The 21,463-nt window shown below is 49.4% G+C and overlaps 1 protein-coding gene across 1 annotated transcript; it reads right to left on the bottom strand.

Moving 5' to 3' along the window:
- Positions 1-7,269: 7,269 nt before the first annotated feature.
- LOC132013064 (5-hydroxytryptamine receptor 5B) lies at positions 7,270-21,086 on the bottom strand. Its single transcript, XM_059392826.1, has 2 exons — positions 20,084-21,086; positions 7,270-8,312 (listed from the first exon to the last, which is right to left on the bottom strand). The coding sequence occupies exons 1-2, from the start codon at positions 20,903-20,905 to the stop codon at positions 7,980-7,982; spliced, it is 1,155 nt and encodes a 384-aa protein (XP_059248809.1). The 5' UTR covers positions 20,906-21,086; the 3' UTR covers positions 7,270-7,979.
- Between the last annotated feature and the right edge of the window lie 377 nt (positions 21,087-21,463).

Below are 21,463 nucleotides of genomic sequence, written 5' to 3'. Positions count from 1 at the left end.
TAAAGCAGGACCAGAAGGCCGAGGGGCTGGGACAGATAGCAGGCCTTTCTCGGGCTGGGGAAACACTCCTTGACAAACAGCGTAGCTCTTGGGACCCTCTGAAACCAGGAGCAGAGGACGGGGATGGCCCCAGGCAGCCCTCTACTACCTCACCAAGCGCCATCCCCATGACCTCAGGCTGACTGTCGCTGGCCCTGATCACGTCTGTAGTGACCAGAGCAGGCCTGCCAGCAGAGGTTTGGACTGCAAGCAGTGGCCTGTAAAGCAGGCCACCTTGATTCCTGCACCCCAGGCGTGGCCTGGTCATGCCCTCTCTGCATGTGACTGATGATCAGTGTAGAGGGAAGCAGCCATTCGAGCGATAAACTGTAACAGGTACTTTGCCTGAGCCTGAGAGGTGGAGTTGGCTTGAAGCTTGCTTCAGGGAAGAACGTTGAGGAAGCGCTTTATGCTTTCCTTGGGTTTGATGTTGGCTTCAGGGTACAAGCCCTTACCACACAGCAGTCTGGCAAAGAGCCCCAGCAAGGTGAGGTACTTGCTGGCCATCTGTGTGGCCACACAATAGTCAGGTGGGGCACCTTATATGAGGCATCCTCAGAGCCCCCACAATTCCCACGCCTTCTCTCAGTGCTTTTCCCCAAGTCCAGAGCCTTTCTTCCAACAGCACATGGCGACAGGCTGAAAAACACTATGTAAAAAAATCCTGTTGTCATGGTGCCCACTCTCCTCACGATAAACGTGTAGAGGCTTTGAGGGGATCTAGTAGCTGGCCTATGACTCATGTGACATTGTGGGGAATACTGTGGGTTTTCCGCATCAGCCTTATACTCGTTCCTCAGACGCGCCGAGCTCATAACCTGCCCGTGGCTGTTGTCCTTGCTGCTGCCTCTGCCTCTGCCTGGACCGCCATCCATCCAAGGTCACTGGCAGTGGCTTTCCTAATCTGCTATAGACCCATTCAGTGGTGGCCTGCAGCACCAATCACCTTCTGCACTTTCCCCTGCTGTCTCTCTTGGTGGCACAGGCTACTTACTATTTGATCTCAGTCCTTTGTGAAGTCTGCTGCGTGCCCACCCCCCAGAGTGGGAGAAAGCAGGAACCTTGCAGTCTCCCAGAGTCTTGCTCAGGCTCATGGCCAGGAAATCCTGGTGGAAAAAAAATAGCTTCTCTAAATTGTGACTTTGTATCCCTGTATTAGCAGAGTTTAGAATGAAACTTGGCATCTAACTGATGCTCCGTTTGCATACAGGTGGGCAGTTTCACTCGGCAGCTTGTGAGGATCTCCTAGAGTGTCTTTGTCAGACTCCAGCCTCGTCGGAATGACAGAGGTGTCAGAGGTCTAAGACCTTTCAAAGCAATTACCTTTCATGTGGGTTTTTTCTCCCCAGATGGGGAAGGAGAAAGGGAACACACCGGTGTCAGGGACTATGAGGTCACGAGTCTATTTGGTTCAAAGTATGTCATGAACCTAATGGTCACTTGACTAGTTGACGTGACTCGGCCACATGAAACCAGGAAGTGGGGAGCAGCACTGGGATGCGGTGTTGGTAGAAGTACGAACTGTGCAGACCCGTGGTCGAACAATATCTCTGAACAGTGCCCAGACTTCTTGAGCCGGCAGTGCTACTTCTGGGAATCTTCCCCACGTACAGGGATTTTCATGCAGCATTATTTGTAATAGCAAAAAGTCGGAAACTACCACCAACAAAGGGCAAGGGATAAGAAAATCATGGTGAATCCGTGCAACGGGCTCTTAAATTTAGAAGAACGGAGTCACTCTGCATGTACTGCCGTGGGATGATCCCTAAGGCACATGGTAAAGTAGGGGACAAGAGGCTCTTGGTATGCTAGTGTTTGTTTTTGAAAAGGGGGAAAGGGTGGAGAAAAATGCGTGTCGATGGGCATACACACGTGTGGTGCAAACATGCACATCTGACTACAGATCTTCTGGCGTATGCCTAGACTATCTCTGGGAGGACACACAGGAACCTGACGGCTTCAGTTGCCTCTGGGAAGAGGGGTGGGAATTGCTTTTCACTGTATACCTTTTGTACCTTTTGAATTTTATACCATGTACATGTATTATCTATTCAAAAAATAAAAGTTTTTAAATCTTAACTTGAGTTCATTTTCTACCAATCAGAAACATGCTAGAAGATTCATGTTTCGTAAATCTGCTTTCCTTAGGAAAAATAATTAACCTCTCCCTTTCTTGGGTTTTGGGAAAAATAGGGAAGTGGAAAGGGGGCTCGCCTCTTCTGACAGAGCAGCTCTAGGGAGAGGAAGCAGTGACGGGAAGGGGGCAGTGGACTGTCAGGCAGTTTCCCCTCTGTTGGTTTGCCCCTCTCTCACCACAGTCACAGCACCACCCCTGTTCCTCTGGTTTTGGGGGTGCAAAAGATGGAGGCAGTACCCCTGAGCCAAAGAGACATTGCTGCTGGTGTCCGCACAAGATGCGTTAGGAGAGCTTCTCTTCTTGCACGTTGTTGGGGAAGGATGAGGTGTCTGGAGCAGCCGTAACCATTTTGAGACCAGGAGAAGACACATCCCGACATGCAGAGCTTTGGGCAGAGAGAAAAGACAGGGAGAGCCTGGTTCCCTGAAGGTATGATGAGCCTCTTGAACCAACCCAGGGGCCCCGCACCCCCATATTCCTTGTTCCATGAAAAAAATAAATCCCTGACAGATTCTTCATTCAACCAACAAATATTTGAGCTTCTGTTGTGGGTCAGGCCCTGGGAGTACAGCTGTGAGCAAAGCAGACAGAAGAACTTGCCTTCGCTACACTCTAGCGGGGAAGACATACAAGCAAGGTGAGACCATGTAAGCTACAGCGCTTGTTGCTTCAGCGTGCTGATTAAGGGAGAAGGATCGGGAGTGTCTGGTTGGTGGTGATTTTCAATTCTATACTGAACAGTTAGGGACTGCCTTTGCATTCTTTACTGAGAGCTACCTTGGTTTTCATTCTGGAAACTACACCAGAGCGCCAGTTAATTTGCTGGCTACTGGAGACACGTACCCGGTGGTGTGCCTCCTATAGGGGCCTGCTCGGTGTCAGCCTCCTGGTTCTGCCCAGCCTTGCCATAGATGTCACCAGTGCATCCGCCTTCAAAATGTCTCCTGTTCCTAATTGCCTCTTTGACCTGACTCTTAGCCACCCTGATCTTCTTTGAATTCTATAAACTGCACATTATTTTACATGCTTTTATTTTTGTCATGTAGAAAACCAGATGCATGAACTTAATTTTGATACCTTTTATTTTTTTTAAGATTCTATTTATTTATTTGAGAGAGAGAGTGTGAGAGAGCACAGAGGGGCAGAGGGAGAGGGAGAAACAGAGTCCCCATTGAGCCGGTACTCGATCCCAGGACCCTGAGATCATGACCTGGGCCAGAGGCAGACGCCTAACCAACTAAACCACCCAGGCGCTCCTAATATTTGTAATTTTTAAAGATAATGTTTACATGCTTTCAAATTAATTCAGGTAAGAGAATGTGCATTTTCTAGACTTGTGTGCTGTTTTGTTTCAGAAGTTTGAATACAAAATTGTGATCAAATCCAGCCTAGAAAAAAGTTTCTCCATTGTTTGTCTCTTTAGGATATCTGTGTTCTTAGCATTAAGGAAATATAAACAAACAAACACGTGATTAATGAGGGAATGAGCCATCGGTGAGGGTTACCTATGTGGGGGAGATGCCAGGTGGAGGGGCTACTGAGGGTAAAGTCCTTGAAATAGAAGCAGGCCCAGCAAGTGAGTTTTAAGGAATGTGGATGGCACCTGTGCAGGAAATCATTGCAGGGTTTGGGGATTTCAAGACAGATGCCTTGGCAGCTGCACTGACCACAAACCAGGGAAGCAGGGGCAACAGCAGGGAGCCCAAATAAGAGATGACTGATAATCCAGGTGAACATGTACCAGAAACAAAAGCCTTAGAGACTGTGCTTACCCTTTTTAAACCACACTCTGAATTTTCATGTTCTGCTTTTTTCACATATGGAGCACTGAATTATTTGTTGCCACTCTCCACTCCCCTGGAACAGACACCTTTGTCATGGCATCCTGGTGGGTGGAATGCTCTTCCCCATCCCTTGACTTCAGTCTTTGGTTGGTCTGTGGGTTGTTAGCAGACTTGCTAAGAGTAAAGGTTTGGAAGTGTGCTTGGGTAGTCAGGCTTGCACACCTAGACCCAAGCAAACCGCTGCTTGAAGCTGGACCTGGGAGGGCCCAGCCTGGGTCGGTGAGATCCCAGCCAACTCCTGGACACCTCCCAGACTCAGACACTTTTCTGTATGGCCCAGCGTCACTGCAGAGAGACCAGGTCAGGGCCCAGAAGAGCAGGCTTCTAGGAATGGTACCCACGTGGGGACTGCTAGACAGCAATCGTGGTCCGAATCCAAACTCCCGTCCGACATGCTGGAAGAAACATGGAGGCCATGCTAAAGGGGAGAAAAGGAGCATGCTTTATGCATTGTACATGACTCATTATAAAATAATATGATTAGGTTAGCCCCATCCATCCTACAGACTGGAACTTTGTGAAATTGGATTCTGACCTGAACATACTTTAGCAAATGAATCTCCACAAGGAAGAGACTAATTCCATCCTCCCGCCCCCATCTTAGGTCCTGCAAGCAAAGAGATTTGAGGCAGAGGAGAGACATGCTTATTAAAGAAGTCCCTGCAATGTTCATGATAAGTCAGATACTTTGTCAATAGATTGTTACTCTGATGCTCTCATTAAAAAGAATTACAAGTGCAGCCTTACATAGTCATCACCTGATCTGTTTCAGAAATTAAGCATTTTGTAGGGGCATCTGGGTGGCTCAGCATTAAGCAGCTGCCTTCGGCTCAGGTCATGAGCCCAGGGTCCTGAGATGGAGCCCTGCATCAGGCTCCCTGCTCTGTGGGGAGCCTGCTTCTCCCTCTCGTGCTCCCCCTGCTTGTGTTCCCTCTCTTGCTGTTTGCTGTGTCTCTATCAAGTAAATAAATAAAATCTTTAAAAAAAAAAAAAGAAATTGAGCATTTTGTAGTTATAATGGTAGCCAGGGAAGTCTTCTTAACTGAAGAAAAGGGTCAAGTCTGAAAGGTCCAATAGAAATTGTCACCAAGTCAGCAAGCCAGCAACCTCCTTTTCAGAAGGGCTCCACATACATAATTCCTTCCGCCTGGGATGCTTCCATCATGATCCACAATTAAGTCAAAGCCCAGACTAAATGAGCACAATCATCAAGCATTCTACTCAGGAGAATGAGTAAACCAAAAAATTCCACAAACGCCCCCCGGCCAAGTCTACTTAGACTCTTCCTCTAAGGATCCTGCCTGGAATCCAATGAGAACAATGCAAGCAGACCCACTACACCAGGTGCAGGGCTCATGCTGCAAAACGCAGGCAAACACTGAAACATGGAGTCCAGGCCGACGACCGTTGAGTTCCCATCCTTTCCCAGCCTTGGAGACAGGCAGACTTGAGTCCAGATACCAGTGCTACCATGTACTCGTGTGACCACAGACAGGCTACTTACCCTCTTGGGACAGGGTTCAATGAGGACAATACCTACCTTGTAGGATAGAGGTAGGATTAAATGAGCATTTGTATATAAAACCCAGTACAACAGCAGCACATGGTGGGTGCTTGATAATTAGTATGAAGAGACAGGGAAGAAGATCTCTAACACCACCTCGTGTATTTCAGCCGGTAGGGGAAAATCCCTGATAGCCCCAAGCTTGAGCTCTAGTCCTTCAAACACAACAGTGTGCCCATTCCTTTCTTCCCTGTCTTAGTTCACAGAGTATTTGAGGTGGCTTGTAGGAAATAGACAGACTATGATAGTTAAAATACAAACAGAACAGAAAACACTAGGATAAGGAAAACATAAGTAGGAATTGGAATTATAAACTGGCTAGAAACCTTAGACACAGATCAATAGGATGCCAGTTCCTACACAGATTCCAAAGTTAGGCTAGAAATATGGTTTATTCTTCCTAATCAAGGGAAAAATGGAAACATAATAAATTAAAAGTCCTCATTATCACACGAAAACATGCTTCACAAAGAGTGGAACAGATGACTTTACATTTTTATGTGAAATGCATTGACATGTTTCATATTACTTTTTCGTGAAGTATCTTCCAATGAAAGAATAAAATTCCAAAATATGACTCCAAGAAGGCTGGCGTAGAGAGCACTATTGTGGTGTCCCAACTACTAGCCACAGAGGAATGGTTAGACCAGGTGCTCTCCCCCGACTGCCTTCAATTCCCTCACCTCTACAGGGCTGACATGGAGCAAAGTCAGGGCTGTGGATGGTTTGAGGTTGTACGGGTCCTCAATGGCAAAAACACAAAGTTCGGTAAACAGAGGTGGTTTCTAACTCGTTCAGTGACAAAATCTGATCTGACTCCACGCTAGCTAGCTATTCTTAGTCTTTTCTCACAGTGTAAATATTCATTTATTTTACTGCACCTGTTGAGTAGAGATTGCTGGCCCAACCCAGATGGGGGTGTTGCCTAATTTATTCAATATACACCAGATTGCCTTTCTAACACTTAAAAACACTCCTAAGTTCCAAAGCCCATCTGGTCCCAAAGATTTTGGAGAAAGGCACTGTGGATAAACCCCAAATTATAGATCCTCTATGGTATAAGCTTAAAGAATGTCTATGTACCTCAAACATCCAGTGAGCTGATGGGGGAGTGAACTATTTGTGTACATTGAAAAACCGAATCAGTAAGCAATCAGCCCTTCTCCAAAATCACAGGGACTGTGGCCAGCATGACTCAGTCCAGGTATCCCCTCTCATCCAGGCCCTGGGACCCCTAAATGCCTGGGCCACATTTGGTATTTTCGGGAAGGCCAAGATTCACTAGGGCAGCTTGGGGTGGTTTTGTCATAGACAGCAGTCATCCCTGTTTCAATGGCATACGTGAGTGTGTGTGTGTGTGTGTGTGTGTGTGTGTGTGTGTGTGTGATCGATCATACATATGAATGATTTTGAGCCTAGAAATCAATGCTTCAAAAGTATTTTTATGGGGCGCCTGGGTGGCTCAGTGGGTTAAGCCGCTGCCTTCGGCTCAGGTCATGATCTCAGGGTCCTGGGATCGAGTCCCGCATCGGGCTCTCTGCTTAGCGGGGAGCCTGCTTCCTCCTCTCTCTCTCTCTCTGCCTGCCACTCTGCCTACTTGTGATCTCTCTCTGTCAAATAAATAAATAAAATCTTTAAAAAAAAAAAAAGTATTTTTATTACACATACAAGTCCTTATGGTGGAGTGCTGGGAACATTTCTCATAGGGGCTCTCCCTTGTTGGGAAGCAGAGAAAGGACCGCACCGGGGTCCTCAACACTGGCCGGCTGCACAGTAGAATCCCCTAGGGAGCTTTAAAACACACTCCTGCCTGGGTCTCACCACCCCCGCCCCTTCGGGAAGGCCAATTTAATTGGTCTAAAGACAGTCTAAGCATCCAGCACTGTCTCTCACTGATGAAAAAAGAGCTCAATGATATAAATGATCAGACTTCTCTGAAAGCCTGATTCAGTAGATAGGGGTTGCACTAGACACTTTTTAGTGGGCCCTAAAGCGGGCCACTGGGGCTCGGTGCAGACGGATCCGCTCGGAGAAATAGGGTATTAAAGGAAAGGCAAGTCAGCTTCGACTCTTTTGTCCATTCCAACCAGTTAGCAGTAACTAGAGCGCTGTCTGCAAAGGATCCCAAGGCAGACATCCTGCTCCGTGGAGAAACGTGCCACGATCGATTAGCTATGTCTGCCACACACCCCGGAAGAGGACCCACAGGCACGCTTGCCGCACATGCGCAATCTTTCCGAGAGCCGTGGGCATCGCTTCTCCTACCGTCCGGGCCGTGGTACGGCTCACGTCTTCACTACTCCGCTGTGGGGCAAGGCTCCCAGATGCCTGGAGCGGGCAGAGATACCAGTTCCCTGCGCACAGCCCTACCTACGTGTCTTCCCGAGCCCTGGATTTATCTCTGCTTGCTGAAGAGGCTCTTGAAGGCGTTGTTGTAGTTCTTGTTAAACGCTGTGTAAATCAGGGGGTTAAAGAAAGAATTGGAGTAGCCCAGCCACAAGAAGATGCTTTTCCAGATGGGGGGCAGGCTGCAGGCACAGAGGGGGCTGATGAGCTCCGCCAGGAAGAAGGGGATCCAGCACAGTACAAACACGCCGATGAGAATGCCCACCATCACGGCGGCCCGCTTCTCCTTCTGCTCCCGCCACGAGTCCCCGCTCATCTGAAAGGCCACCACCGGGCGCCGCGCCGTGAACACCATCTCCGCCTCGTGAGGGGCCTCCTTCACCTTGGAACAAAGGAAACGTGCGGTTAACACACGAAACCTGACGCTGGATGTTAAAGCGGCACGGGCCTGCTCCCGCGTGGCCAACACCTCTCCGGCAGCCTCGTTCAAGATGGGCTTACACCGTAATCCAAACAAAATCTTGTGAAAATATTCCTGAAACTGTAGGTTAAAATAAGCCCCGAAGGCGGCGGCGGGTGGGGTAGGGTGGGGTGGGGGGAGGGGTAGGCCGGGAGGAAGGCCTGGGTGGCCCAGTCAGTTAAGCATCTGCCTTCAGCTCAGGTCATGATCTCAATGTCCTAGGATCGAGTCCCACATCGGGCTCCCTGCTCCAAGGAGAGCCTGCTTCTCCCTCTCCCTTTCCCTCTGCCTGCCACTCTGCCTACTTGTGCTCTCTATCTCTCTGTCAAATAAATAAATAAAATCTTAATTAAAAAAAAAAAAGCCCTGAAGGTTCTTCCTGAAGTGAGAGTGGTGGTGCCCACGTTGTTGGATAATAAGATAAAAAAAGGGAGAGAGGCAGGTAAGAGCAGGAGCCTCAGTGTCAGACTCTGGCTGGAGCTCCAGCCCCAGTGTCCAAACCTGCTACTCCATCTGTGAAATTGGGTGACAAAGTCCTCTCCCCCCATCCTAAGGCCACCATGGAGGTGAACTGGGAATGTGCTGGATGCCCAGAGCAACCCCTGGCACATGCCCCCATTGGATACTCATGGAGTGGGCTGAGGGCTGGGACTAGGACCCCAAAGAGAACAGATCCCAGCCCAGCCATGAACTTCAAAGCTGGAGAGGCAGCCTATAAACACCAATACTGCAAGAAATTATACAACGATGTGGTAAATGGATTCCGTTTAGATTCTGCAGTCCATACTGTCTAGCTTTAAAACAAAAACTGAAATGCCTTTGCGGTAATAACTCCCATTGAAGGAGCCTGCGGCACACGGTCCACCCTGTCACCCCCATCCTTTGGTCCACTCCTGTTCACCTCTCCGATCCACCAGCCCTCTCAGAGTGGCCTCTCTGATGCTATGAACTCAAACACATCTCCCAGTTTGGTACTCCTTTCTCCTCTTCTGTAGAGATCTGTGCAATTCTGGCTATTACACCTGTTCCCCAACCCTGGGCCAAGCTGAAACAGGGCTGGGACTGTGTCTTCCTTGTACATGCACCTGCCCAGCAGCAGCATCTGGTGCCTGGCCTGAACTCAGGAAACAGTTGCTGAATGAGCCAGAGATCATGACAACACAACAGTCCGCACCTGCGTTTCCCTCCTCCCCGAGTGCTGCCAGCCGTGGCCACAGATGCTGGTGGCGCAGGGGGCCAAGAGGCTCCCAGACTCGCATGCACACAACTGGGAGCAGCTGGCAGGACAGCCCCACGACCGTGGAGAGCCACACGCGACCGCAGCACACACACCTGCATCTCTCACTGGGTCAGGACGGCCAAAACCAAAAGGCGGAGGAGGCCCCAGGTGTCCTGACCTCAGCACCACCTTCGAATTCAGTGTCTTCCGCTTCTCCCCCCACAGCCCCCAGCTCCTCCAGCTGGAAAGTCTCTACATCAGCCTAAAAACAGATCACAGTCATGTGGACAAAGTAGAGTTCTCTCCTTTGCCAGCACAACACCTGGTCTCCTCCCGCCTGCCCCTTGGAAGTCAACAATGACAAGGCAAGGGAAGCCAGCAAGGGAACAGACAGCATTTACCTCTCCCCACACTGCACCCCCAAGAAGGCCAGCCAGAGCCCCTCTGATGGGCCCTTCCAAGGTTTGCTGGATCCCCATGGTCAGGTGTGAGACCCACGTCCTCATCCCCCTTATGAAGAGACTGTGCTGACCTAGTCCCTCATAGTGGACCATCCTCAAGTCATCAAACAAGTCTCAGCCACAAAAAGGTGCCATCCTGAAACCAGCTCATGAATACTGAGCCATGTCGTGGGGAGGGAGCAACGTTATCAGCGCAGGAACGGAAGTGGAAGGTGGCAAGTTTGTTTTCCTCCCTAAGGGCTCAGAAATGGGCACTTTTCCAGCAAACCTGGCTTCCCAGGCACTTGAGTCCCTTCCCAGGGTAAGGAAATTCCAAATCCTTATTATGCTATTGAGGCAAAGAAATGGAGTGACTTCAGTTCCAAAGGGCTCCTGAGAGAAGAGGAAACAGAAAAGGCAAGTTCACTGAATAAGTCGGTTTAAAGGACCTGGCCTCCAGCACTGCGACGTTAGTAGAACCCAGCTCTGCTCCTCCACGGCATCTGTTTGCTAGAAGCCATTTTCCTAAACTCTCCCCCTGAGCCTGCTACACCCCATGCAGAGGGAGATGCTGGAAGAGTGTGCAATCTTTCTAGAAACGGCTTTGAAGAGACTGAGTCAACCTGGGATGACGATTCCAGTTTGCAAGGAGACTGACTAGCTTGACTTTTGTCATCTGACATGAGATATCCAATAGAAAGCCAAAAGAGGCTAAAAACAGCCCAGAGAAGTTATCATAAAACAGACACTATGCTAAAGGTTTGGTAGGGATGACTTGAATTCATTCTTGCATCCAACATTTGAGGTATTATTATCTCCATTTTAGAGTTGAGAAAACACTCTGGGTAGCTAAATACCTCGTCCAAGATCACCCAGTTGCCAATGGTAAGAGCTGGAAGTCAAATGGGAGTATTTTGAACTGGAGACCACACTCTTAAACCCTACCTGTTCTGCACCTTTAGTAAAGGTGATTGATCTGGATGGGTTCCAAAAGAATATATCTTTTTATTTTCTTTTTTTTTTAAAGATTGTATTTATTTATTGAGAGACAGCACGAGTGGGATGAGGGGCTGAGGGAGAAGCAGACTCCCCACTGAGCAGGGAGTCCAATGTGGGGCTCAATCCCAAGACCCCAAGATCATGACCTGAGCTGAAGGCAGATGCTTAACCCACTGAGCCACCCAGATGCCACAATAGAATCTACTTTAAGAATATATATGCTTGGGGTGCCTGGGTGGCTCTGTGGGTTGGGCCTCTGCCTTCAGCTCAGGTCATGATCTCGGGGTCCTGGGGTCGAGCCCTGCATTGGGCTTTTTGCTCAGTGGGGAGCCTGCTTCCCCCTCTCTCTCTGCCTGCCTCTCTACCTACTTGTGATCTCTCTCTCTGTGTCAAATAAATAAATAAAATCTTAAAAAAAAAAAAAGAATATATATGCTTGAAAGAAGATATCCAGATGGCCAACAGACACATGAAAAAGTGTTCAACATCGCTCGACATCAGGGACATACAAATCAAAACCACAGTGAGATACCACCTCACACCAGTCAGAACAGCTAATATTAACAAGTCATGATAGATGTTGGCAAGGATGTGGAGAAAGGAGAATCCTCCTACACTGTTGGTGGGAATGCAAACTGGTGCAGCCACTTTGAAAAAGAGCATGGACAGTGGGTTAAGCCATTGCCTTCGGCTCAGGTCATGATCTCAGGGTCCTGGGATTGAGTCCCGCATCGGGCTCTCTGCTCAACAGGGAACCTGCTTCCTCCTCTCTCTCTGTCTGCCTCTCTGCCTACTTGTGATCTCTCTCTGTCAAATAAATAAATAAAATCTTTAAAAAAAAAAAAAAGAGCATGGAGGTTCCTCAAAAAGCTGAAAATAGAGCTATCCTACGACCCAGCAATCACACTACTGAGTATTTACCTTAAAGGGTACAAATTTAGGGATGCGAAGGGGCAAGTGCACCCCAATATTTATAGCAGCAATGTCCACAATAGCCAAACTATGGAAAGAATCTAGATGTCCATCAACTGATGAATGGATCAAGAAGATGTGGTATATATACACAATGGAACACTATGCAGCCATCAAAAGAAATGAAATCTTGCCATTTGCAATGATATGGATGGAAATAGAGGGTATTATGCTGAGTGAAATAAGTCAATCAGAGAAAGACAATTACCATATGATCTCTCTGATATGAGGAATTTGAGAGGCAGGATGGGGGCGCTGAGGGGTACGGAAGGGAAAAATGAAACAAGATGAGATTGGGAGGGAGACAAACCATAAGAAACTCTTAATCTCACAAAACAAGCTGAGGGTTGCTGATGGGTGGAGGGGGAGGGACAGTGTTATGGACACTGGGGAGGGTATATGCTGTGGTGAGTGCTGTGAAGTGTGTTATGCCTGATGATTCACACACCTGTATCTCTGGGGCAAATAGTACATTATATGTCAATAAAAATAATTTTAAAAAAGAATATATATGCTTGAGATTTCTTCAGTGTGGCCATGTATGGCTTCCTGGTGATTTCTAGGGTCTCTGGCCACCAGCTCTGGGGCCATCCCTGAACTTCTCCATCTCTCCTTGTTGGTCTTCTCTCCCCTCACCTCTTCACCCCGACCTTCCTCTGCACGTCCTTCTAAGCATAAAGCCTGACCATTCAGGCTTTAAAGGAACTCTGACCTCCAGTTAGAAACCTCCCTTGGTGCGCCTGGGTGGCTCAGTGGGTTGGGCCGCTGCCTTCGGCTCAGGTCATGATCTCAGGGTCCTGGGATCGAGCCCCGCATCGGGCTCTCTGCTCAGCAGGGAGCCTGCTTCCCTCTCTCTCTCTCTCTGCCTGCCTCTCTGCCTACTTGTGATCTCTGTCAAATAAATAAATAAAATCTTAAAAAAAAAAAAAAGAAAGAAAGAAAGAAACCTCCCTTAACCTGCAGGGAAGAGTACAGGCTATTGAAGGCACACAACCAGGAGGACCCTGGCCCTTTTGGGTCCTGCTATAAAAGGAAAAGGGCTCTGAATACACAGAAGTTTGGAGACACCAAATGCCATGGCCAAGGCCACACAAGAGGGAAAAAGCAGAATGAAGGTGCCTGCCTGCTCTGTCTGGTTCTGGAGCTGTATGGCCTCTCTCTGCCAATACTGAGATGGGGACCTCAAAAATGAGTGTACCTTTACATTTCATAGAATCTGAGGCTTTTTCATATGAAATTAATTAAGGACCAAATCTGCCAGACACTATATGCTTACACACTTATTAACCACCTACTGTGTGTATGGGGACTCTGTAGTAGAATTTCCCATCAAGTCCCAGTTTGAAATATTCTGTTCCACTATTCCCACCAGGACTCTGAGGCCAGGGAAAAGATTCCAAATTGTTCAGAATGCTGTGTCACCACCAACAGGCCAGGACGACAGGGACGATGAGTGTCCTGTCCCCTGAAGAGTCCCTAGCACCTATTATCACATATTGTATACAGTAAAATCAGTAAAAATCTATTGAATTAGGAAGTATTTGGGAGAGATGATTCTTTTGCAGGTCTCTTGCATTTCTGCACATTTTGCTAGCAAAGACCCAGGGTTAGACTGGCTTATTGAGGATGTTTGTAAAGCAAACAACCGTGGAAGACAGAGATGGTGTCTCCCCGTGGAAAAGCAGACAGTTTGGCTTGTGGCCCTGTATAAAAGATTCAGGTTTCCAGAGAACAGAAGTCAGGTTTACTTATGGTCTGACACTGGGCAGTATAGATTTGAGATCTCTCCTCTAGGAGTTTCTCTGCCATGATTTTGGACCTCAGTGTTCTACTGAGAAGCTCAACCTTCTCCAAGAACTACGCAGATTTGTGAAGTAGATCATTGCAAGGTCACTGGTAAAGACACACGGTTCCCGTGCCATACTTGCCTACCCCCCCCACCTGTCTCCTCTCCCCCTCCACTCTTCCCCAACAATCCAATCGGAGAGAAAAGAGAAATGGAAGTAGAAGTAAAGAGACAGAATGAATATAATGATGTAAGGGGAACAGCAAGAGAGAAGTTTATAGAGACTAGAAGGCCAGAAGCATTTCTGAAGGTATAGAGGAAACACTCCTCGACACATCCAAGTACTTCTGGAAACTTGCAGGCTCTTAGGGGCCAATCTTAAAACAATCAAACCATAAACCAGATTTTTTTTATTACCACTGATACAATTTGATTCATAAAATGTACTTTCCTAAAGTTAAAATAAGCTTGCAGTCTGGCATGAGAAAGTGTTTGAGCCCACAGTTCTTTTAATAGATGGAATCAGAACGAGGGTGGTGATTTTCCACCACTCTTCCCGTACCCAAGCTCTGACAAGCCTAGTCTTCGGGGTGGTCCAAATGACAACTAAACATTGGACAAGTGACAAAAACATATGGGTTCTGTACAGATTTCAGGTCACTCAAGGCTTATGTGCTATATGCTTACAACACAAAAAGTTATTTATGCTAATACACAGAGTTAGCTTAGCTAGGCAAGTATTTATAATGCAACATTATCTAACACTCAGATCCAAGTTGTCACAAACCCTACAGTTCAGTATTACACATCTATTTTGTCCTTGACTGTGTGCAAAGTGCTTTCCCATTATACTGTTGAGTCTCTCAGGACCATTCGTTGTATTCTGGACCAACTTCTAGCAGAGCAACTATAAGACTTTATTAAATTTTTAATTCTATAGTTGTGGTCTACTAAAATTAATCCCTGGAGAACAGAGACCCTGCTCACTCATTCTTTGAAACTTCAGAGGCTGCTACATTGCCTGATCTGCAGGTCAGTTACAGTCAATCAAGTAATTCTGAGCACCATTTGTGTGTCTTATGGCAGTGGCTTTAAAATCTGTCCACAAGTTCACTGATACTTTTCCAAAGGTGGAGCCTAATTCCCCTTCCCTTGGGTGTGGGCTGCAGTTGGCGACTCACTTCTAGTGAATAGACTATAGGGAAAGAGATCTCATGTAACTTCTGAGACCAGTTTGTAAAAGGCATTTGCAGTTACCTCCTTGCCGTGCTCTCCAGGAAGAAGGGAAGTCAGCCGCCATGTTGTGACAACACCCAAGCAGCCTGGGGAGGCCTCCTGCTAACAGCCATGTGGGTCAGCCATCTTGGAAGCAGTCTCCAGCTCCAGTGAACCCTTCAAATGACCGCCGCCCCACCTGACATTTTGGCTACAACTGCATGAGACCTGGGGCCCAGAAGGGCAAAGCCTTCCCATGTCTGACACACCGGAAACTGTGGGTTAATACGTGTTTGTTGTTTTACACCACTAAGCTTTGGGCTAGTTTGTTACATATGCGAGAAGTAACTCCCCTATGTAGGATGGTGAATAATAGTAGTAATAAGAATAAAATCATAATTCATTATTTATAGCTTACAAGAGGAATTGTAAAGAATAATAACGAAGATGCTGCAGCAGCTTACATTCATGGTTTGCTATTTTCGACACCCCCTATACACCATTAACTCATTTACTCATCACAAGAATATTTTAAGCAGGTGGCCATACTTCCATTTTACCTACAAGGAAATGCAGGCTTAAATTAAGTCTCTTGGCTACAGTGCTAATAAGTGGCACAAAAAGAATTGATATCCAGGTCTCCTTGCTTCCAAATCCCCTGCTCCTAACCACTAGGCACACTTTCTCCCACCACATGTTTACTGAGTGAGCGAGCGAGTGAGTGAAGGGTGTCGACATTATCACATTCATGAGCCCCAGGCGTCTCTGCCTCTGTGGGCCCCTGCCTCCATTAAAAAATATTAAAAATTATATTTTATGTCCATATTATTATGAAGACTACTATAACCGAGGCTGGCTACATTATTATATATTCATTGCTCTTACATTCATTCTTCCCCTAATTTTTTTTTTTTTAAGATTTTATTTATTTATTTGACAGACAGAGATCACAAGTAGGCAGAGAGGCAGGCAGAGAGAGAGAGAAAGGGAAGCAGGCTCCCTGTGGAGCAGAGAGCCCGATGCAGGGCTCGATCCCAGGACGCTGAGATCATGACCTGAGCCGAAGGCAGCGGCTTAACCCACTGAGCCACCCAGGCGCCCCTCTTCCCCTAATTTTAAAAGAAATTAAAATCAAACCATTTCCATGGGCCCCTAAAAGTACTGTGGCTACTGTGCCTAATGAATAATTAGGCCCTGCTCATGAACACGGGCACGGCAATCAAACAATTGGAAAAAAAAAAAAAAAAGAAGTTTTGAGGTCACATTTTAAAAGCCAAAGACAAGGGCACCTGGGTGGCTCAGTGGGTTAAAGCTCTGCCTTCAGCTCAGGTCATGATCCCAGGGTCCTGGGATCAAGCCCGCATTGGGCTCTCTGCTCAGCAGGGAGCCTGCTTCCCTTCCTATCTCTCTGCCTACTTGTAATCTCTGTCAAATAAAATAAATAAAATCTTAAAAATAAAAGTGTTAAACAAAAATAAAATAAAAGCCAAAGACATAATCTCCATTGATTTTGCTTTTTTCTTCTTCTCAATAGTAGAGGGCACAGGCCACTGGAAAATAATCATGACCCGTGGGGGTCGTTTGGTGGGGTTGGGGGGGAGCCCAAACACACTTTATATGTCGTGCTCATTCTAGAAAGCTGAAGGAAAGGAGGGCAGGGTGGGTATGAACCCCGCCTCCTGAGTGCCTCCGTCCGTGCTCAGCTGTGGTCAGCTCTCCTGGGAGCATAGTTTTGAGCCCCTGCTCCCATGATGCCCTACCTTGACTGAGATATGGCTGCCTCCTTCCTGTGGGCGATGGAACGGTGCTCAGCAGTTAAGTCCCTGGAGGCAGACAGCATGGAGGATTGACAAAGTTAAGAACAGTGACCTCAGCTTCTCCACTCAATAACTCTGTGGTCATAGCTGAACTGACTTTGCAGTGACTTAGTTTCATCAACTACAAGATGAGGGCTGGTGGTAAAGACAGCATTCACCAAATTATCCACACGCTTCCCTGGATGTCTGGGCCTGGCCAAGGCTGAGGACAGAACTGACACGTGTCCACTTTAGGGGAAGGCAGCTAGAAGCTGCTATATTTCCATCCATCCCTTCCCCTCATGCAGCAACCTGGAAGCCAGTCATTCCAGACCACAGAGCGAGATAATGGCAAGGGGTCCTGATCTATGAGTTGCTGCCAGGCGGAGAGCTCTGTGGGAGGGGACCCATCTTGAACCCTTGAGAGTGAGATAAGCTGTCCATTTGGGGGTTATGTGTGGCTGAACAGGTCTTAGCTTGTCCAGACTGATCGAGATGATAAGGCCAGCCCAGCTGGGTCCTGGAGATGAGATGAGAGGTTGGAGGCAGAGCGTCCAACACAGGGTCTGGATGACAGGACTCACTTAGTAAACGTTGGAAAGTTCTACTTTCCAAAACTGCATTTTGCCCCCAGAGAATTAAATCACTGCCCAGGAACTGGGGCTCATCCCTTTCTGATCGTATCTCAGTATTGGGACCTGGCCACAGAATGGCAAAAACAATGAAAGATGTACACAGCCCTATTACCAGAGCCTTCAGACTCCATAAGTGCTTCTGTCCCCCCACAGAAAGCAGTACAGACACATTGCAGTACCTAAATTCAACTCATTTTCCTTAGAGTGTAGGAAATGGCAGCGGGGAGAGGAGAAGGTAGAGAGGTAGTATTACAGGTATATTATTGTAAGTTTCCATTCAGGTGTCTTGTGTCCAGAAGCCTGTAGATGCCGACTGAGCAGCATCCCCAGGCATCTGAGTGAGGGCTGCCCAAAGCCTAAGGAAGCAAGATGCTTTCTGATATCATCCCATCTTCAATCTCAGCATCACGTGACTCGAGAGTCCCAGCCATAGCGTTGATGGATACTGTGTTTTAGAGAGGAGAACTTGCAGTCTAAAGCAGGGGGGAGGGCTTGCCCTGGGTCCCACTGCCAGCAAATGGAAAATCACAGCACTGGCCCTGCCTCCCAGAGCTCTTTCTCTCCACCCATGGCTACCCCAGACTGGCCAGGTTCTTGTTAACTCTCTTCATGGTATCTATCACTTGCCTGAATGGGGGCTTTCAAAAATGAATGCCAAACTCAGGCTTGGCAAGCCTTTCTGGCAACCATTCCACCATGATTTCTCTAGGTGCACATTGGATTGATGCAGCTATTCAAAGTCAGCCTACCTCTGCAATCAGACAGAAAAGCTATAATCATCCCAGGCATTTCCAAGGGACCTTTCAAAGAACATCATTAATTCTGAATAAAGCTCTCCCCTACCAACACTTTCCAATTATAGCCTTGACATTCCTATTTTATGCTACAAAATCCCTCTGCCATTTAATGAAGAGGAAAAAGCCTGCTTTTTAAAACACATATGTTTGAATAGCCTACGTATCTGAGTTAACTTTCCAAAATTAAAACAAAACTAACAACAGAAACCTTACTGTGCCTTACCCCTGGGCCCCTCCCACCAGCAGTCCTTCCTTGAGCCTTGCACAGTGGTCTCCCCCTCCTCCTTCTTTTTCATGCTTTCGCTTCCCTTCTCGAAGTTTCAGTTATCTGTCATCAACCAAGGTCCGGAAGTAGACGATTCTCCTGATTCCTCCAGGTCAGTGGTAGCCTAACATGACATCACAATGTCTACATCATCACCCCGCTTCATCTCATCACGTGGGCATTTTATCATCTCACAGCATCACCAGAGGAAAGGTGTGTACAGTAAAATATTTTGAGAGAGATCACATTCACAAAGTTTTTATTATAGTATATTATTATACTTGTATTTTTATCATTAGGAATGTTGTTAACCTCTGTGTCTAATTTATAAATTAAACTCTTAAGTAAGTATGTATAGGGAAAAAAAAACAGTATCTATGATTCAGCGCGCTCTGCGGTTTTAGGCATCTCCTGGGGGTCTTGGAAGGTATGCCTGTGGACAAAGGACAACTACTCTACTGTATTTGGGAAGGGACAAAAAAAAAAATCCTCTTATTATTCTCCAGGACTCAGAGCCTGACCACCCCCCCGCCGAAAAGGGAAAGTTTGGGTCTTCTAGGGTGAGGAGGGAGCTGGTATTTATTAGGGTCTGGCCAAAAGGCAGAAAGTTCCAGTTCTAAAGGCAATCAGAGAAGGTTCTGCCAAATGCGTGTTCCTCTGTCTCATTCATTTCCAGGATTATGATCTGTACCAGTGCAGACCTGATGCCTACTCCAGCCAGCTCTGCCCCTTCACCCGCGCCCCGGGGTGCCAGGCAGTGTGCTGATTCCTCCCACACTCCGTCTCTGAAGAACCCTCTGAAGCAGGAATGAACTTGTTTAAAGATGTGGAGAAGAGGCCCGCAGAGATGAAGCAACTAGACCCCATGTCCCAGGCTGGGATCTGAATCGACGGTTATCTCTCCTTCCAAAGTCGCTAGAGGAAAGCACTGAGGTTGGGGTAGCAAGAGGAAAGTGATACTTGGGCTAGATTTTACACTCACTTGCTCTCTGGCAGGGAGATTGCCGACAGAGTTCGAGATCCGTTTCTAGCTTGCAGAGAGGGTGGACCAGGGCACAGAGGAGAAGGAAACCCCAGAAATGTGGAACTCTGCAGGACACACTCCCAGCGCGCCGCAGTCCCGCTCTGTCTCTTCGGGACCAGGAAGTGGCCGGCTGCAGGAGTCATAGGGACACTGCCACCCCTGGGGAAAGCACCAAGGGCGCGGCTCATGGGTCGTGCCCTCAACACTACTGGGAACGCTGCCCCTGCAAGCCCCCTTGGGCCGCGTGCACCCGCGGCCCCCGCTGCCCCCACCAGGCCCCGTGCGCGCGTGGTGAAACCCCTTCCCCGGCGCGCCAGGTCCGCAACCCCCGCCCCCCGCCGCGTGCGCGCCCCTCCGTGAGCGCTCCGGGAGAGCGCCGGTGCGCAGGTGAGGCGCCCCTTAGTGCGCGCTCCGGGAGAGCAGATGACAAACTCCCCGTGCGCTCCCGGTGCGCGCCCCGAGGGTGCCAGCTTCCGCCGCCAGTTCTCGCGGGGGCCAAGCCCTGACCTCCCCCTCGACCCCCTGTTCGCCAGCCGGCTCCTCACCTGCACGGGGGCGGACAGCGGCAGCACTGCCCGGCGGCGGTGGCCGAAACGAAACTTGGCCGCCTTGTAGATCTTCCAGTAGACGAACAGCACCACGCCAAGCGGCAGGTAGAAGGCGCCGCAGGTGGAGAAGACGGCGTAGGAGGGCTCCTGGCTCACCTGGCAGCGCTGGCGCCGCGCATCGTACGCCTCACCCCAGCCGAAGAGCAGCGGCGCTAGGGCGATGAGCGCCGAGAGCGCCCAGGTGAGCGCGATCATGAGCGCCGAGGCGCGGCGGCGGGTGCGCAGCGTGTACTGCAGGTGGCGCGTGATGGTCCAGTAGCGGTCCAGGGCGATGGCCGCCACGTTCCAGATGCTGGCCGTGCAACACAGCACGTCGAAGGAGATCCACACGTGGCACAGGCTCCGGCCCAACCGCCAGCGTCGCCCGGCCGACAGCTCGCTCACCAGGCTCAGGGGCATCACCAGCGCCGCCACGAGCACGTCTGACACGGCCGTCGAGGCCACCAAATTGTGCGGCACACGATGGAAGGCGCGGACACGCAGAATGGTGACCAGAACCAGCAGGTTCCACAGGAAAGTGGCCGCGATCAGCAGCACCAGCAGCGTCACCACCAGCACCGTGAAGACGGAGAAAGGCGGCTCGCGGCCCCCCGGCAGGGCGGAATCGCCCGCGGTTGTCGACCCAACGACCCCGCTGGGGCTCGGGCCCATGCTGCAGGCTTCGGGGCCCTGGGGAAGGGCGACGCTGGTGGCGGCCACCGAGAGGTTAGCGGCTTCCATGGCGCGCGGCGGGGGATCCCGGCTTCCCGACAGGGACATAAGCGCTCCTCCCGGGGCTCGCGTGGACCCGGCAGGTGCGGGCGTGGAAGGGGTCGCTACGTGCCCCGGAAGGACGGGGGGCAGGTGTCCAAGTCGCCCTACCTTGTCCCTCCTTGGTTCACAGCCCCCTTTTGGCTCGGAGCCCTAGTGGACTTCCTTTCCAGTAGAGGGAAAAAAGAGAGTGGGACCCCCTCGGGAGTCCAGCTGGGCTCGGTGCGCCGGGCCCTCCCACCTCTCCGCGCCGTCCCCGGGGCAACGGGCTGTCACAGGGCTGGGAATCTGGGAGCGCCGCCGAGTGTCCGCGCGCAGGGGCGGGCTTGGAGAGGTGCTCCCACCCACAGCGGGCGGCCGCAGGGGCCGGGCTGCACCCGGGAGGGCGGGTGCTGAACACCAGGCAGGCCATCACGCCGCCGCCGCCGCGCGGGGCTCCCCACCTCCGCCCTGCGGAGAGAACCCTAACTGTGGCTGTCTCCGGAGAAGGTTCAGGATCTCTCAGCCTTTTGGTAGCCGCCACCTTCGCGGACCCTTGGGATCCGCCTGGTGGCACGGTGGAACATC

This window comes from Mustela nigripes, chromosome 3 (genome assembly GCF_022355385.1).
Source record: "Mustela nigripes isolate SB6536 chromosome 3, MUSNIG.SB6536, whole genome shotgun sequence".
Classification (NCBI taxonomy): Eukaryota; Metazoa; Chordata; class Mammalia; order Carnivora; family Mustelidae; genus Mustela; species Mustela nigripes.
This window is presented reverse-complemented; position numbering and strand designations above follow the sequence as displayed.

What these genes read in the sequence shown, in the direction of transcription:
- LOC132013064 (XM_059392826.1), bottom strand. Translation starts at nt 20,905, where the DNA reads ATGTCCCTGTCGGGAAGCCGGGATCCCCCGCCGCGCGCCATGGAAGCC. An exon ending in CGCTGTCCGCCCCCGTGCAG is followed by an intron (nt 8,313 to 20,083) that starts GTGAGGAGCCGG and finishes CTTTGTTCCAAG; the next exon opens with GTGAAGGAGGCCCCTCACGA.